Genomic DNA, 18177 nt, shown 5'->3' on the forward strand with positions numbered 1-18177 from the left:
CTGGCCAGGCAGGGCTGCTGGGCAGGGCATGGCATCTGGGCCCAGGACCGCAGGCTCTTGAGGGTGCTGAAGGGGTGTAAGGGATCCTTCTGGAATCTCTCCTCTCCCTGGAATCTCACAGCTTCCCCCTTCCACCTATTAAGCTGCCCCGCAGAGATCCTGGAACTTTCTCTGAGTCAAGGTAGAAAAGATGCCCTCCCCAGAGGTGCTGCCCTGGGGAGCAGCAGAGCCAGCTCCAAATTGAGGGGAGCGGCAACTCCCTCAATTGGACAGGCCCCGCAGGTCAGTAACTGGGGACAGAAGGATCCCCTCAGGGCCACCCTAGTCAGCATCCAAGGCAGCTGCATTGCAGGTGGGACGGGAGGAGGGTCTGGGAGTGACTGCCCCCCCCCCCCCCGGGGATGGCAGAGAAGGAGTCTGTGCTGCCCAGGACAAGGCCCAGGTGCGCTGACGGGGACGGCGGTCCCTTGCTGACGTGTGGAAGCCACTGCACACAGGGCCTGCCCTGCACACTCCACAGATGCTTGCTGACCACTAGGGGAGAACCCCTTCCACACAGCAGAAGACACAACGCAGGGGATGCTGAGCAAGGAGGAGCTGAATCCAAGCCCAGTCCTGCCCCAGTCCTTCCACGCCCAGCTCCCAGCTCTACAGCTGTTGCTCGCTGCCCACCCCAGGGTGCCTGCGGCTGTTGGCACCCAGGGGTGCAGCTCATGAGCACTTGCAGGTCATAGCGCAACGCCTGGCTTACTCAGGGGCAAGGCAGTTGCTGGACTCCCAACCCTGGGGAGTCCACTGGGGAAGGGCATTCACGACATGCCCTCGTATGCAGGAGGTGCCACCACCATGGGCCTTTTGTACGTGACGCAGACAAGGTGACGAGTGTTCTCCAGGCCAGCTCAGTGCATTCACAATTACTGTAGTGGCTCACACCTGTAATCCCAAGGCTCTGGGAGGCAGAGGCAAGAGGACTGCTTGAGCCCAGAAGTGCAAGACCGGCTTGGGCAACACGGCGAAAAGCCCATCTCTACACACACACACACACACGCGCACACACTCGCGCACACACGCACACACACACACAAAACCTACTGGAGATAGTGGCACACACCTGTGGTCCCGGCTACTCAGAAGGCTGAGGCGGGAGGATTGCTGGAGCCCTGGAGGTTAAGGCTGTGCTGAGCTGTCATTGACTCCGTCTCAAAAACAACAAAAAAACAATGCACAGAAAAAACAATGGTTGCCTCTGGGTAGTATACTTTTTTTCTTCTTCTCTATTTTATACATCCTGACAATTATTTCCAAGATGATACATGCCTCAAAACAAACAAAACCCCTCCAGACACACTCCCCTTGTCCCTGGGGAAGGCATGTGTCTGGGGTATGTAGGGGCTTCCACTCTCCTAGGGACAGCTCTGCCACGGTCTCTGAGGTCTTGTCATCTGTCACAGAACCCCAGTGGTTACAGGGCTCCCTGTCCCACAGCCCCAGGCCACAGGGTGATGTGCTGTGGCCCAGGGGAGACCACCCTGGACTCCTGGTTAGGATCTTTCCACACGAGGAAGTGTGCCTTGGGGTAGGGCCACAGGGTAGCTCAGAGATGCCCTCCTCTCCACAGCCAGTCCCAGGAGGCAGCTGGGTTCTGGTTTATGTGATGCCAGAGGGACGACAAGGAGGGGAGGGCAAGCTAGAAAAGCCCAAGCTTGTTGTTTCAGCCATTTTAATACATTCAAGAATATTTACTAGAACGACATTTAAAAGCATCGTCAGTCCACAGAAGCCTGGGATCGAGAGAAATAGAAATGCGACTGGCCCTTTTGCAGTAAAGCTTGTGCTTGAAGGGAGAAGAGGCAAAGAGGCTTCCTGGAGGCTTCGTGCCAGGTGCCACAGGACTAAGAGTATCTCCAAATGTCACCTTAAACATGTGTGAGCATCTATAGTCATTCCTAAAGCCCACAGTGTTCTAAGGATCCTATTAGATGAGGCAAAAGGCAATGCTTCTGGAACCCTCTCCCCTGCAGCTCCACATGCAAACCTTCCCCAAGGAGGGGCCCGAGGTAAGCCTCTAGATAGGCGGGGTCAGGCCCTCCACATGCCCACCCTCTTCCCCTGTTGCTGACCCCAGGCCTGATGCTGGACTCATGAGACTCCCAGAGGGAAAACACAGATATAGCCCATCCATCCATGGCCACCTTCCTCTAGAAGATCCTGGGGACCCCTACCCCCCCATCCCATGATGTACCAGGGCTGGGCTCGCATGGCCAGCAAAGGATAAAGTTGGGAACTGCAGACCCAGGGAAGTCCCCTCGTTCTTAAGGCAAAACAGCCCCTGAAGGACAAAATAAATAAACCAAACCATGACCAGTCAGCTGGATCTGGACAGGTGGACTGGCCTCTGTGAAGGCAAATGAGAGCAAAAATGGGAACTGAGGACACCGAAATGGAGAGACATATAAAAACAGAAATTCTCACACGAACATTAGTGGCAATAGCAGAGCTGGCCATCAACAGAGGAATAGCAACAAGAACACAACTCAGACGGGGGGACTGGGCCAGGCGTCTGCGGGGGTCTCTGGTATGCTCTGTGGCATGACTTTGCCTGCCTGGCCTCTCCTTAGCTGAAAACGGGCATTTCACCAAAGGGTATCCAGCTGGCGGCAGCAGCCTGAGCTCCCAGGCTGACGTCTGGACAGGGCTGATGGGCAGTTCCTGGCCATGTGGTGACCAGGTGTGCTGGCAGCCGCACCCACATACACAGCCCCTTTCCTAATAACCACATTCTAGGCTACGCAGACACGTTAAACTCCTAGTCTAGAACATCGTGCTTGAATGCAGACCCCTCAGCCCACAGTCGGGCTGGCTGGGCCTCCTGGGAGCCCCTGATTGCATCCAGTCTGTGGGGCAGTGACCCGCTTCCACTGGTGGCTGGTCTTCCTCATGGTGCTTTGCAGGTGCCACACACAGCTGTATTCTCAAAACTACAGGTCTTGTCTGGACATTGTTCAAATCAATAGCTACTGTGTTAGGCACACGGGAGATCCGTATTCCCAAAAAGAGCTGTTGAGTTCCAGCCTGAAAGCATCTCCAGTGACCACCTTTAAATAAGGCTTTGGTTCAAACAGCATGCACCCAGCACCTGGGGAGGGTGGGCACAGGTGGCAAGGACCCAGTACCTGGGGAGGGCGGGCATGGTGGTGGGAGACAATTCAACCACTGAGCCCTGAACGAGGCCCCTGCCTTGGCCATGGAGGGCAGTGGCTGCCCTCACAAGAAGAGTTAAGGCACTTTCTTAAACTCTGGCCTAGGAGGATGATGTCTTAGTGACTCAGTGAGTTTAAATGACACTGCCTGGGCTCCCTGAAGTTGTTTACTTTTCTCCTATCTCCTGCTTCATTCCTTGCTCTCACCATGCTAAGGTACAGATCTTGTTTAGATTTCTAAGCTTATTGAAATAATGTAACTTTGGTACTAACAGAACAGGAGCGACTTTTTCCAGTATTGCTCGTAACAAAACAACAATCTTAACTAACAAAACTCCCTATGATGAAGAAATCTAAAGCCAGAGCTGGGACTCTAAACCCCTTCCAGGCTGGAAGACAGGTTGCAGTCTCCAGGCAAGGGGACCGTGGGACTGCTTCCTGCCAGAAAGCCCAGCTGCGCGAGAGCAGCAGCAGCACCCCCAGCCCCGGCCCGCCTGCACCACACCCTCTAGATACTCTCCTAGTTCAGGCTGAAAACGCCTGGATTGCGTCGGCCGGGACAGCCTTGTCAGGTGTGGGGCAGCTGACCCGTCTGTGGTGACATGCTTCTCCGAACTAGGACAGTGAAGGGCCCAGGGCACTGCGAATTGCCAGGCGCTGAGTCTCCTGCGTTCTCATCAGCGCTGGAACCCACCCCAGCCAATAGTCAGGAAGTGCCACAGCCGAGCCTTCATCAACCCCAGTGAGTTTCCCACAGAACTGAATCCCTTTTCCCAAGTTCAGCTGTGCACGAAGCCCTTTTTGTTTGGTGCCCTGGAGCACTAGTGTAGTTCAATATTCTTTTCAGAAGGAAAACTCCAGCAGCCACTGGCCTGTGGGATGTGTGCTGAGCCCACGTGACCTGAGTGGATGGGTCACGTGGGAGGGGCCCTGGTGGGAGCTGTGGGCCGCACGGCTGAGTTCTGCCAATATGGAAGCCCCAAGCTGGAGGCTCACACGCTGCGGGGCAGCCCAGAGTTGGAGTTGCTGGAAGCTTTACAGGGGTGCGTAGCTAATGGCGTTGGTGTCGCTCGGTCACTGTGGAGGGGTACCCCCACTATTGGGGCGGCTCCTCCCAGCATGCTCAGGTTTCAAAGTACTTGTAGATCGCCGTCACGTACAGCATCACGTTCTGCCAATCGGGTCGTTCAGTCCGTACCATTTCATTAATGTCCTGACAGACAAGGAAGAGGCTTGGTTAGAACTGCAGGTCACCTCCAGGCTGTCCCAATGGGCTCCGCCACAGCAACATGGGCTCCTGGGGTTGGATGGGGCCTTGAAAGATTTTCTAGGACTAATTACATGTTGTTTTTTTTTTTTTTTTTTTTTTTTTTTGAGGCGGAGTCTCGCTCTGTTGCCCGGACTGGAGTTCAGTGGCCAGATCTCAGCTCACTGCAAGCTCCGCCTCCCGAGTTTACGCCATTCTCCTGCCTCAGCCTCCCAAGTAGCTGGGACTACAGGCGCCCGCCACTTCGCCCGGCTAGTTTTGTATTTTAGTAGAGACGGGGTTTCACCGTGTTAGCCAGGATGGTCTCGATCTCCTGACCTCGTGATCCGCCCGTCTCGGCCTCCCAAAGTGCTGGGATTACAGGCTTGAGCCACCGCGCCCGGCCCTAATTACATGTTTTTAAAGCTTGGTCAAGAGCACCTCCTCCCTGAGCATCAGCATTGTACCCAGGCCATCCACCCCAGCCCCAGAGCCACAGGCAAGGTGCCTCCCTGCTCACTGCTCACGGTTCTGCAGAACGGTGGTTTCCATCCAGTCTGGGCGGGGGAAAACCCAGCTTCCTCCCTCTCCCGCACCCGCTCTCTTCTTTTTTTTTTTTTTTTTTGAAAAACCGGAGTCTGCCCTCTGCCTGCCCCAGGCTGGAGGTACAGTGGGCCCGGTCTCTCAGCTTCACTGGCAAGCCTTCCCGCCTCCGGGTTCACCCATTCTTCCTGTCTCAGCCTCTCCGAGATCTGGAACTTAACAAGGCCGCCGCCTCCGTCGCCCGGCTAGTTTTTTGTATTTTTTAGTAGGAGACGGGTTTCGACCGTATTACCAGGGAGTCCTCGGATCATCCGACCTCATGATCCCGCCTGTCCTTCGCCTCCCAAAAGTGCTGGGATTAACAGGCCTTATGAGCCACCGCCGCCGGCCTCCCCTCTCTTCTTAAACCATTCTTGGGAGGTCCCTTCTGAAGAGCCCTTCCTCAGCCCCAGGCCAACTGGGCCCCTAGGGGGAGAATTGTTCTGGTGTCGGTGGTTCAGAACCAACTCTGATGGCTTTCACCATGGGCAACAGTCTGAAATCATCCAAGACTCTGCCCTGTAACTGTGCTCTGCTGAACGCCAGTGACCTGTGACCGGTGAACTGATGTTGTAGGAAAACAAACTTGGGCAACCATGGACCCACCCCCATCCCACTCCAGTGTCTCACAGTCTTTTTTTTTTTTTTTGAGACGGAGTCTCGCTCTGTCGCCCAGGCTGGAGTGCAGTGGCGGGGTCTCAGCTCACTGCAAGCTCCGCCTCCTGGGTTCACACCATTCTCCTGCCTCAGCCTCCAGAGTAGCTGGGACTACAGGCGCCCGCCACCTCGCCCAGCTAGTTTTTTTGTATTTTTTTTTTTAGTAGAGATGGGGTTTCACTGTGTTCGCCAGGATGGTCTCGATCTCCTGACCTCGTGATCCACCCGTCTCGGCCTCCCAAAGTGCTGGGATTACAGGCTTGAGCCACCGCGCCCGGCCTCTCACAGTCTTAAACACGCGACAGAAGGCCTCAAAAAGTGATACACTGCTGCTGCTGAAGGCATGGGGAGTGTCCCAAGGGGCCGGCCTGAGAGATCCTTCCCTTCCCATGGGTGAGGAGCACAGGACGTGCAGCTGAGCATGCAGGATCAGGAGGGCGCCCTTGGTGACTTGGTGCAGAAAACGAAAACCTGTCTGGTTAATCCAAGAATCTTGACTATAGGAGCTTTTGAGGGTGGGAAAAAAGGCCCGCTTTTTAATATATTGGAACTTTACACATGTGTTGTAAAATATTCAGGAATGGGGAAATATTTAACTTATTTTTCCCTGTACAACAGTTGAACAGAGGCCGCCCTAAAAAAAGCACATTTCCAGGGATTTAGATGTACCTGTGGCATGAACACTCTGAATGAACATGGGTGTAAACACTTCTTCACAGCACCTCCAGTTGCTACAAGTTAGGGTAGGGGCATGGGGATGAGGAGGTGGCCCTGGAGGGCCCCAGATCTAGGACTGTTTGGGGTTTGGCCTGGCCTGTGGGCTCTCCGCCCTTTCTGAACATCCCCTGATGGTCTGTGTGTCCCGTGCGATGCTGCAGCACTCAGTTTACTTAATAAAAGTGTCTCTGGGTATAGAAGCTTTGGCTTTGGATTCGGACGCTGTGTTTTCTCCCGGAAAGTCGGGCTCGGCAAGGTAGAAGCGTGAGAGGCCTAAACCTGAGAACACGCCGGGTTTCCACACTTCTGTCCTGTGAGTGGTGGCTCCCCACACCTCACGAGGAAGTGCAGGAGCCTCTAAAGTCGCCTGCCTTGGCTGGGAGCTGCCTTGCTCTCTCCTCTAGATGGACAAGGCAGACGGACCTGCTGGCGTGGTGTTTTTGACAGCGAGATTTATAAACATGTGACATTTTCCTTCTGACCCAAGGGATTCTCTTATGGAAGAGGTGACTGCGAGGAGCCATCCCAGGTAAGGTTGGCTGGGCTCATGGTCTCAGGCCTCCCACCCTTTCAGGGGGATCCTCAGGGCGTTTCACGTGAGATAAAGTGCTGGGCGCCAGGATGCAAGATCCTACATCTGTACCCACCCTTAATGGGACCCTCCCTTGGCCCCAGAGCACCCCGTAGCTGCCTTTTACCAGGCAGCCACACCACCCCACGCCCACGAGGATTCAGCTTAAACAGGACTGAACTCTTCGTAGCCAGGAGGGCCCTGCCAGTGACTCAGGGGGACAAGGGCTCACCAGTGTGGATTTGATGCCAACACTTTCAGCTGCCTGGAAAGCCAGCATGAAGTTCCTTCTCTGTAAAAGAAACCATGTCACAGGAGTGCATGAACAAGGCACGGAGAAAGTCACATGGTCTCCACAACGGCCTGGGACAGATGCACCTGAAGGATGACATTTACCTCTACCTGATGCCACAATAAACCTATGCTGGGAGCCTGAGCTGCTGCGTCTGCACCAAGTACCCTGCATCAGGCCCGACCACCCTCCCCTCCCAACCTGCTGCAGAGTGACCCACCAACACCTGTTCTTTCCTCACTCCTGAAGAATCCCACTTCTGACGCACCAATGCTATGGCGCCTGAACAAGCGCCCCCATAAGCTAGTTAGGAACACTCATCAAATGAGCTTTCCCCACAGGGATTTTCAAGGGTTGTCTGCAGAGCTGAGGGCTGACATGGGGGAAGCAGGGGACAGGGGTGGGAGCTGCGGGCCTGGATCCTCTCCAGTGGCCCTCTGGGCAGGGCTTCTCCCTGACCCTGTCCCCAAGGAACTCTCTGGATGAAACATCAAACCATGCCCTGGAGTGCACAGGTTGGTGTTTCTTGCCAGTTCTAAGGCCCACAGTGCAGAACGGGCCATGGAGTGACAGCCCTCCTCAAGGTGGCAGGAGGCTGGCCTGGCCTGGTCAGCACTGCCAAGAAGGCAGAAGCACTGCCTGACTACTCCTGCCTTCTTGGCCCCCTCCTGGTGAAGCTCTTCATCCTAAATGTAGTCACTCAGGAAGGACTGGCTGCTCCCACCAGGAATGATATCACTCGGGGAATTCTGAACCAACGAAATACTCCACAAAAGGTGGGTCAGGGACTGGTGGGCTCAGCATGAATGACCTGATCCAGAATAAGACCCAGCTGGCATGAGGCAATCGCAAGCCAGCACTGTGGCATGTGACCTGCTGATGGCAGGCACTATCCTTGGTTCTCAGCCCTCCAACCCTGTGAGGTGGGTGCCAGGAGCTGGCCCTCCATGGCTTACCTTATCCTGGCTGTTCAGTTCTTGATACGGAATGTGGGCAGGGAGATACGTATGCAGGAGGGCACAGAAAGCCAGCCCATCGTTCCAGCTGCTGCTGAAGTTTGTAATGTCAATATTCTGAAGGAAAGGAAGAAAAACATGTAACCAACACATGCTGGGACCCTCTTAGGAGATGCCAAGGAGGACACAGGAGGCCTCAGATCCTGCACAGCCTCCTAAACACAAAACCAAACCCAGGGCAGGGCGGCCGTGTCCAAGGGCTACCTGGTACCTATGACTCCCCAACCCGTCCCACCCACCAGCTGTAGATGGCTGCCCCTGCGTGGTCACGCCTGGGCCTGGTATAACACATGGCGTCTTGCTGACTTACTAGCTGTTGCATACAAAGAGAGGCCCCTAGGCTGCTGAAGCTGGCCTCTACCATGACCTGTTGGGGTGACAGTACAGACCAGAGGACATGGGTGGTAATCAATGACCGTTTTTTTTTTTTTTTTTTTTTTTTGGTTTGTTTGTTTGAGATGGAGTCTCACTCTTTCGCCAGGTTGCAGTGCAGTGGCGTGATCTCGGCTCACTACAACCTCTACCTCCCGGGTTCAAGTGATTTCTCCTGCCTCAGCCTCCCGAGTAGCTGGGACTACAGGCACGTGCCACCACACCCGGCTATTTTTTTTTTTGTGGTTGTTGTATTTTTAGTAGAGACAGGGTTTCACCGTGTAAGCCAGGATGGTCTCAATTTCTTGACCTCTTGATCCGTCCACCTCGGCCTCCCAAAGTGCTGGGATTACAGGCGTGAGTCACCGTGCCCGGCCAGTAATCAATGACCTTTAAAGCACCATGTATTAAAATACAACTCATTCTCCATTGGTTGTTGAAGCACGTAAAAGATCCTCCAAGTCAGGGTGTATCTCAAAGTGTGCCCATACACGAAGACACCTTCTGCCCTTTTCATTGCAATGGCACCTGCTCTGATGGATGGTGAGAAGCCGAGAGCGACAACATGGCCCCCTGAACATTGGTCCAGGCCGCGCACCACATGTCCTGGAGATTGCTGTAGTGTACCCCACCACACACTCGTGGTTAAAAAACGTTATCTGAAAACACAGGTTTCACTTAAAGATGTCTTTGATGAGGCAATTTATTGGTCTGATTAAATGCCTTGATCCTCTGTGAGTTGGTCTTGTTAATATCTGGTATGGGGAGGTGGGATGTGTACAGGGCTCCTCAGCCCTGCAGGCTGTGGCCTCAACTCTGCCAGGGAGAAGCGTGGGGCACAGGAGTGGGGCAGGGCTGTTCTGTTAAGAAAAGTTATGACTCAGCCTGACCTCCCAGATCAGGGACTCTAAGCAAAGACTTGCAGTCCATCAAAAACCTCTGCAATTTGCTGCTAGGCACGTGCCTGTGGTCCTAGCTACTCAGGAGGCTGAGGCAGGAGGATCCCTTGAGCCCAGGAGTTCAGGGCTGCAGCATGGTATGACTGTGCCTGTGAACAGCCATTACACCCCAGCCTGCCACCACAGTGAGACCCCCCATCTCCAAAAAAACACAAACCATAAACCAAAACACCTCTGTAACTGAAGGTGTCACCATCTGACTGCCCCCATCTTGCATTAGGAGCCGGTTAAGGCTGGCTGTGTGCTCTCCATGCCAACTCTTGGGGAACCAACTCGACTTTTAAAAATTTTTTGAGCCGGGCGCGGTGGCTCAAGCCTGTAATCCCAGCACTTTGGGAGGCCGAGACGGGTGGATCACGAGGTCAGGAGATCGAGACCATCCTGGCTAACATCGTGAAACCCCGTCTCTACTAAAAAATACAAAAAACTAGCCGGGCGAGGTGGCGGGCGCCTATAGTCCCAGCTACTCGGGAGGCTGAGGCAGGAGAATGGTGTAAACCCGGGAGGCAGAGCTTGCAGTGAGCTGAGATCCGGCCACTGCACTCCAGCCTGGGCGACAGAGCGAGACTCCGCCTCAAAAAAAAATAAAATAAAATAAAAAATAAAAAAAAAAAAATTTGAGACAGGGTCTCTCTGTCACCCAAGCTGGAGTGGAGTTGGCTCACTGCGGCCTTGACGACCTCCTGGGGTTAAGCAATCCTCCTACCTCAGCCTCCTGAGTGGCTGGGACTGCAGGCTGGTACGTGCTACCGCGTCCAGCTAATTCTGTTTATTTTTTTGTAGAGATGGGGTTTTGCTATGTCGCCCAGGCTGGTCTGAAACTCCTGAGCTCAAGCGATCTCACCTCAGCCTCTAAAGCAGTGAGATTACATGCATGAGCCACTGTACCCAGCCTTGACTTTCTTTTAAGGGGCACCTTATTCCATATTTTAAAGTATTTGTAACTATAAAAGGAATATATAATTCAGATTTTATTTTTACTTTTTTTTTTTGAGACAGAGGCTCACTCTGTCACCCAGGTTGGAATGCAGTGGCGCAATCTCGGCTCACTGCAAGCTCCACCTCCCGGTTTCACGCTGTGTTCTCCTGACTCAGCCTCCTGAGTAGCTGGGACTACAGGCGCTCACCACCACGTCCAGCTAATTTTTTGTATTTTTTATTAGAGACAGGGTTTCACCGTGTTAGCCAGGACGGTCTCGATCTCTTCGTGATCCACCCGCCTCGGCCTCCCAAAGTGCTGGGATTACAGGCCTGAGCCACCGTGCCCGGCCTTTATTATTAGGTTTTAAAGAGATAGGATCTCACTCTGTCTGCAGGCTGGAGTGCAGTGGCACACTCATAGCCCACTGAAGCCTTGAACTCCTGGGCTCAAGCCTCCCACCTCAGCCTCCCAAAGTACTGGGATTACAGGTGCAGTCCACCTTGCCTGGCCCAGAGTATTTTATCATATAAAATATTCTGCAACTCAGCTGGTATGTAGCCTTTACCCTTATTTGCAAGAGTCCTTATGAAGATGAATCTACACATTTCAATTTTCCTAATTCATACTTTACGCAGACACCACAAGCTGAAAAAGAACACCTCCCCACCACCCTGTCCCACTTTCATTATTTCACACCACCTTCAACTGCACCAAGAGCCAGCTTCCTAGGTGACTGAGAAAGCCCAGATTTTACTATTCAAGGCAAACCGTCCAGCTCCTGAGGAGCATTTTATCCTCCTCCCGGGAACGAGTGATTCACAGAACAACATTAACACTATGATTATCATTATATTATTAACTGTATCTGTATAGAGTCTTACAAAGCTTACAAAGCACTTTACGAATCCTGACCCCTCTTTATATACTGTTAGGACCTAACATCAAGTCAGGGACCTGTGGCTCAGAGACAGGGGCAGGTGGAGGCCATGGGAACCCAGGCTCGGAACTGCAAGGATGTGTCCGACCCAGCGAGGACCCAAGTAAAGGCTGGGCAGGCCGCCCCCGCGAGGGAGAACATCAGTCCAGCCTCACAGCTCTAGGCGGGTGTCCTCACAAAGCAGCAGACCACGTGGAGGAGCACGAGGCTGACTTCTCATCACCTGTATCATCAAGATGTATTTATTGTCTGGCTCCTGACTGCACATACCCAGAACGCTCCAGTGGCTGTGCAAAGCATGGGCCTTCCAAAGGACAGCAGCACCAAGAGTTACTTTCATAGGCCATTTCCTCTCATTGACCTGACCATCTGCTGCTTCCAGCTTCTCTGATACGACCCAGAGACACTGTTATAAACTGCTGTGAGGAAAGTGACCAGATTAAGGAACAAGGAAATGCAAACCTGCCCAGAGTCACAGGGGAAGGTGGCAGCAAGCCTGTGGTGGTTGGTGTACCAACAGTCTGATCTGGCTACCTAAGTGTGTGCCACCAGGCATTCACTGACATCAGCCCTCCCCAAATACCTGGCCCAGGTGAGAATCCTCTCTGCCTCAGTAGTAGTCCTCACACTTTCTGGCCACGAAGACGCAGTCCTGAGAGTAAGACCTGCTACATTCCCAAGAGGCCTGGCCCGCCCTCCAGGCGGCTCTCTGCTCTGGCCATGATTTAACAGTTACCACCCCATAAAGGGTTCTGAAGACCTAACGAAGAAGCTGCCTTGCGGCAAACAGGGCTTGACAGTTACTGCTGACTGAAGACCCCTGAACGCATGCACATGCATGCAATCTCATCTCTTTGATCTCATCGGAATCTCAGAAAGCAGCTCTTTGCGGAGGAAACTAGGAGCAGGGGGTAGCGCTAGGCAGGCGGCGGGGAAGACAGGACAGGACAGGAACCCTTGCCCCAGGCATCCTGTGAGCAGTACTCACTTTCACTCTCACAGTCACCCAGAGCAGTCTGGAAGGAGGGTGAGGCTCCGAGAGGCCAAGACGCTCACCCAGGCCACAGAGCGGGTCTATGGGATCATTCAAAGTGAGGTGTATTATAGGAGGATGGGCCTGCTTTCCTTTAGTCGTCTAGGTAAGATTTCCTAATGCTCTGTGCACCTTTCCACGGTGAAGTAAGTCTAGAATTGGGGTACGGAGAAGAGGCAGGAATGAAGTATGCAAGACATGGAGAATGGGCTGGGACTCACTTGCTCCATAATTGGCAGGGCCCACTACAAAACGAAAATGCAAGGTCCCCTTGCTCAAAATGCAAAGGAAAAAGTCTATCAAAGGTACTAAAAAAAGAGCCAGGTTTAAGGGACTAAGTGGTTGATGAAAGAGGCATCCTTGCAGGGAGAGGGGGCCAGGAAGTTTCTTAATAACGTGTGGAGCTCTGTGCGAGGCCAATGGCAGCGCCTGGCCCTCAGAGGTCACATTCACTTCTGGAGGAAAACAAATCTTCACTTCCTGCCACAGCCGCCCCTTCTGCTCCCTGAAATGCAGGCAGCTCTGGCAGGGTCGCGGACGTGCCTGGCCTCACTGCCTCACAGCGCCTGGAGGCAGAGGCTCCTGTGTCCCATCCGCCTGGCTGTGGGAACCCCTGCCTTCCCCCTCCACTTCCTCAAGATAAACCCAACACCACGCCAGGGAAGAAGCTGCTGCTCCAGCACCCCCGCCCCACCTGGAACCTCTGGGAAGAGAGGCTTCATTTACAAAGCATGCCACAGTGACCTGAACCGGAGGAAAACAGTGGCTCCTTCAGTTCCAGGCTGAGGAAGTTCACGTTTGAGTACCTGACAACAGAAATTTCCTATCAATACAACTAAAGCCCAAAAAGAAGGCTGGTTGGGGGCCCCACCTCCCTTAACCCTTGGTGGGCTGGAGGGCAGCCAGGCCAGGCTGCTCCACATGGCTCCAAGGCACCCTATGTGATAAGCTGGAAGCCAGAAAGTAGGGAGTCCAAGTGAAGCCTGAGCGCCTGCTGGCTGCTCTGCCTCCTCCCGCATCCAAAGAGATCATGTGGGGAGAATGAGCCAGGCTCTGAAAAATGCGTTCCTCCAGGGAAGTGAGGAAGAAGCCCGCAACCCTCTGCTCCCAACATCACTGGCTGTTGCATGGTTTGAAATGTTCCAGGCTGAAAAGCCTAGCTGCTAATGAAGTCATATTGACTAAATATAAGAACAACGAAGCTGGGTTTTCGGAAGGCACGGTGCAAGAACACCAGGCAGGAAGGCAGGGAGCTCCCCTCCACATGGCTACCACAGCCTGTTACTATTATGACAGGATCAGTATCTTGGAGAGGAAACACATGAAACGACAGAAAATCGCATGGAATCACCAGAGAAATGGCTTCTCCCTTCCTCAGCCAGTCAAGACCCTTGTTCTGCAGGTGTGAACAGCACCCAGTGAGGCCTCCTCCACCCCGTACCTGCCAGCCGCCACCACTCATACAACCCGCCAGCTATTCCCAAACCCAGACCACAGTGGGCTCCGGGCTGCCAGGGGAGCACAGGGAGAGGTGAATGATCCCACAGACCAGCTCTGTGCTTGGCCTCTCGGAGCCTCGGCCTCCTTCCAGACTGCTCTGGATAACTGTGAGAATGATAGTGAGGTACCACTCACAAGACGCTTGAGGTAAGGGTTCCTGCCCCACCTTCCCTACTGCCTGCTTAGCACTCCTCCCCTGATCCTGGGGCCCTCATCAAGTGTCTGCAGGTGGCCCCCAGACCTGCCTCTTGCCATCTGTCCCTCATGCCTCTGCTCCATGCCTGGACCCCACAGAAGAGCCTGGGAGCAGCCTGGTGCTCTGTCTCCATCTGCATGAGGTCTGGAACTAAACTTTCTGTTGCTTTCTAAGGTGGAAACAGGTACAGGCAGGTGAATCTGCCTGCGGATTGGTGGCCCCTGGAACTTGTGATCCCTACCTTCCCAGGAAGGCTAAAGTTACCTTGGATCTTCTTGGCAATTGAGGAAAAAAGCTAAAGCTTTTATGTTTTGGATAAAAACAACTCACCACCACCAGTATGAATCTTGGGGGCAGGGGTTTGAGCCAGATTTGACACTTCCTGGGCACACCACCCTGGCTCTCTTGGACTTCAGTGAAGCGGGTGTGCAAATCCCAGCCCACACAAGATGACGAGTCCTCAACCCCTTCTGAAACTGTGATGTGCTTTACACATGTAAGGTATTTTTTTTTTTTGAGACGGAGTCTCGCACTGTCACCCAGGCTGGAGTGCTGTGGCGCGATTTCAGCTCAATGCAAGCTCCGCCTCCCGGATTTAAGCAATTCTCTGCTTCAGCCTCCTGAGTAGCTGGGATTACAGGCACCCGCCACCATGCCCGGCTAATTTTTGTATTTTTAGTAGAGATGAGGTTTCACCATTTGGTCAGGCTGGTCTCGAACTCCTGCCTCAGGTGATCCGCCCGCCTCGGCCTCCCAAAATGTTGGGATTACAGGCGTGAGCCACCGTGCCCGGCCTGTAAGGTATTTTTAGGGTTTAGTTTGCTTACTGTAGAGGAGAGAGCTGCTATGTTGCAGATGGCATGAATCCAAACCAGAACACCAATACGCAACAGAATCACTGAGAATGTCCCTAGGCTGCTCCTTCCTGGAGCCCTGCTCTTAGGCATGTGGCCCCAGTTCTGCTGACCCTTATCATATTCATGTGATCTGTAAACTTCCACCTGCCTCCACTGCTCCATGTGTTGCTGCACATGGAGCAACACCAGTGCCCTGGTGTGTGGTTCCTTCCTTCCCTCCCTCTCCCCTTCTCTCTAAGGGGGTTTGGACGAGGAACTCAGATAACAAACTAGCTCGAAATCCCAACTGCTGGAAGTTCTCACTCAAAACACAATGGTAGGAAACATGCTCTACAATCACTTGTTTCAAAGCCATTTGGATGCCATGAGGCAGAGCTTTCCATCCTGACAGGAGGGCCATGGCCGCCCAGTGTGTGGATGTGTTTTCTGCAGGCCTGCAAAGGTCTTATTGGGATTGGCATACAAACAGAAGAATGAAGGGCCTGGAGTCCCTGGAGTGTTCTTCCACTAACAGTAACGGGGAACCTCCACCTTGGAGAACAGGAGACACAGTGACACCCTAAAATCTGTGGCCCCAGCATGGAATCCACAGGTGGACGTGGCCATGGCCACAAATCTAGGGACAGCCTGTGGGAAAGGGCAGAGGGCCTGGGGATGGGCTGCTCTTTTTGAGGACTCATTTGCACACTCAATGAGTCCTCACCTGGGGTTTCCTGGGTGGGCATCTTGTTGGACAGGGCTGACACACAGACTTGACAAGGGCCAGGGCTCAAGGAGGTTTAAAGGGAAGTGTGGCTGGACTGGGGTCAGAAGAACAGCCAGGAGCAGGGGGAGGAAAGTCAGAGGCCAGCTGGTCAGTGGCTGCAGAGGTCCTTATCAGGTTGGGCTGGAGTGGTGGGTGGGAGGAGGAGTGCTCCGGAGATACTTGGCAGCTAAAGCAGACTAGACTTGGCAACAGACTGGCTATGAGGAGGGAGAGCGCATGCAGTGCTTGGGATGGGCCTTTGGCTTCTGTGGGCAGAACCAGATGCTGGTGGTGGCCTTCACAGGGGCAGAGCTCACTGGAGAAAGGTGGGCGTTGAGCAGATGAGGGGTGTGTTTCTGTCACCTTAAGTTCAAGATACCTTGGAGAAAACCAAAGGTGCTTGGTGGTACTGACACATGAGTCAGAAGAGCAGTGCAGAGAGACAGAAAGTGCGGCATCATCAGAGTCCTGTGTGGGATCCCCTAGGGATGGTCACAGTAGGCCATAAGCAAGAAGGAGGCCTCGGATCCAGCCCCTCAGAACTCCAACAAGTAATGGCCATGCTGAGGAGAACAGCCTTTAATGGAACACAGGGAAGGGCTGGGGGTTGGGGGAAAAAAACCGGAAGGCAAAGGAAGAGTGTATTTAAAACAGGAGAGAGTGGTCAACGCAGCAGTGATGTGGAGAGGCCACAAGGACTTCCAATCTCCTGCAGTTAGAAACATATGAATTGCCATGAAGCATTAGGAGCAACGGTGAATAAAGAGAAGAGCAGTCACAAATCAGTTCTGTGTGCTTTTTAAAAAAGAGAGGGAGTCTCTCATGTTGCCCAGGCTGGGCTTGAACTCCTGGGCTGAAGGGTTCCACCTGCCTCAGCTGCCCAAGCAGCTGGGACTCTGGGCGTGTGCCTCACAAATCAAATTTTCAGAAGCCAGAAGAGCATGAAATTAGATGAGCTATAATGGCGTTACAACTTTCACAGATATCCCTTCTTACGAGTTTATTTCACAGAGCTTGCCTAGAAATGGCATTTCTATTTTGTAAAAGTGGCGTTTTCAGTACATAAGGAAAGTCCTTATCTTCCAAGGGTTTCCCTCTGAGAGAAGGCCATTTATGTTTTGCTGAGCGGAGGGGCTGGAGGGTCAAGGGCCTTCCACTCTGCACTTATGTCCTGACTCCTATAGAGACAGCTTCTGGTGGAGGCCAGCAGAGCCCTTTAAAGTAAACTATTCTTAAAGCCAAAACTCACACTTATTAGAGGGGAAAACGCACACTAATGCAAGGAATTTCTATTGTTCACTATTCATGGGCAACGGTGCCAATCTCTCTAAGAAGAAAAAAATTGACCTTTTAAAAATAACAGTCATAGAAAACATATTACTTACTAATTATAATGCACGTTTCTTACTGAGGAATTCAGATTTTGCATTTAGTTTTTTCAGGTCATTTTAGAGATAATTCTATGTTTGGATTAGGGTCGACAAAACAAGAGAGATGACATGTGCCAGAACAAACTTTCAAAACGGCCTCTGCACAGACTCAAACGAGAAGCACTGCCCCATTTTCTCCTAAGGGCACACGTCCTTCATCCAGGAAATGTCGACTAAGAGATGTGACAGGGGACAGACAGGGCCTGTTTCACAGTGCCATTTGCTGTCCTTTCTACCCTCATAAAGACTCCTGACAGCCTCGCCCCTCCAAGGGACTGGCTGGGTGGTTTCCACTCACTGCTTTTTGACTAAGGATGGACACCCCAACTGTAGATCTGATCCTGCCTTCTGTCTGTGGCCTTAGGGTGGGATGTGAAAGCCAAGAGATTATACAAATCTCCACAAAAAAGATTAAAAATATGTCATAAAAGATCTCTAAATGTTTTAATTTGTTTGAAGTTTAATTAAGGGCCATAAAATATACTCCCAAATACCACATGCTCTTTAAATAGCTATTAAGGTTCTGCTCTATTTAAGGAAATGCCACTTTTATGGGCACAGGGCAAGAAGCCAAGGGCTCTGATTCATCGCTCTGCTGACACATGCAAGCATCCACTTCCTCATGCCTGTCTGAGCCGCGCAGAGTGCTGTCCCCAGGTCCACACTCAGGCAGAGGTGGTCCTCACTGGTCCTCCAGCTTCACAAGGACACCACACTGTTGAGCTGCAACCCGGTGCACTCAGAATGAAACCTGCTGGGGATCACAGCCCAGCCTCATGAGGTAAGAGTGAGTTACTCACAAAACCCTGGATCACAGCGCACCCCTATACTATGGGGCAGAGTTTGGGAGCCTGAATGAGGTGGGTGAGGTTCCTTTTCTGCACAGTATGGTGGGAGAAGACACAATGTCTGAAAGAGAGTCAAAAAACCATCAAGACTGTTGAT

The 18177-nt window shown here is 52.8% G+C and overlaps 1 protein-coding gene across 10 annotated transcripts in view; it reads right to left on the minus strand.

The window, feature by feature from the left end:
* Nucleotides 1–1223: 1223 nt before the first annotated feature.
* Nucleotides 1224–18177, minus strand: part of SPECC1L (sperm antigen with calponin homology and coiled-coil domains 1 like) — a 147930-nt gene continuing 130976 nt past the window's right edge. For all 10 annotated transcript variants that reach the window (XM_017889747.1, XM_017889741.1, XM_017889743.1 and 7 more), the window contains 3 exons: nucleotides 8222–8338; nucleotides 7206–7265; nucleotides 1224–4413 (listed from right to left, as the gene is read on the minus strand). In XM_017889747.1, coding sequence (XP_017745236.1) covers nucleotides 4324–4413; nucleotides 7206–7265; nucleotides 8222–8338 — 267 coding nt within the window. In that variant the 3' untranslated portion in view covers nucleotides 1224–4323. The remainder of the gene's footprint in view (nucleotides 4414–7205; nucleotides 7266–8221; nucleotides 8339–18177) is intronic.

Source organism: Rhinopithecus bieti, unplaced genomic scaffold (genome assembly GCF_001698545.2).
Source record: "Rhinopithecus bieti isolate Rb0 unplaced genomic scaffold, ASM169854v2 scaffold_19723, whole genome shotgun sequence".
Taxonomy (NCBI): domain Eukaryota; kingdom Metazoa; phylum Chordata; class Mammalia; order Primates; family Cercopithecidae; genus Rhinopithecus; species Rhinopithecus bieti.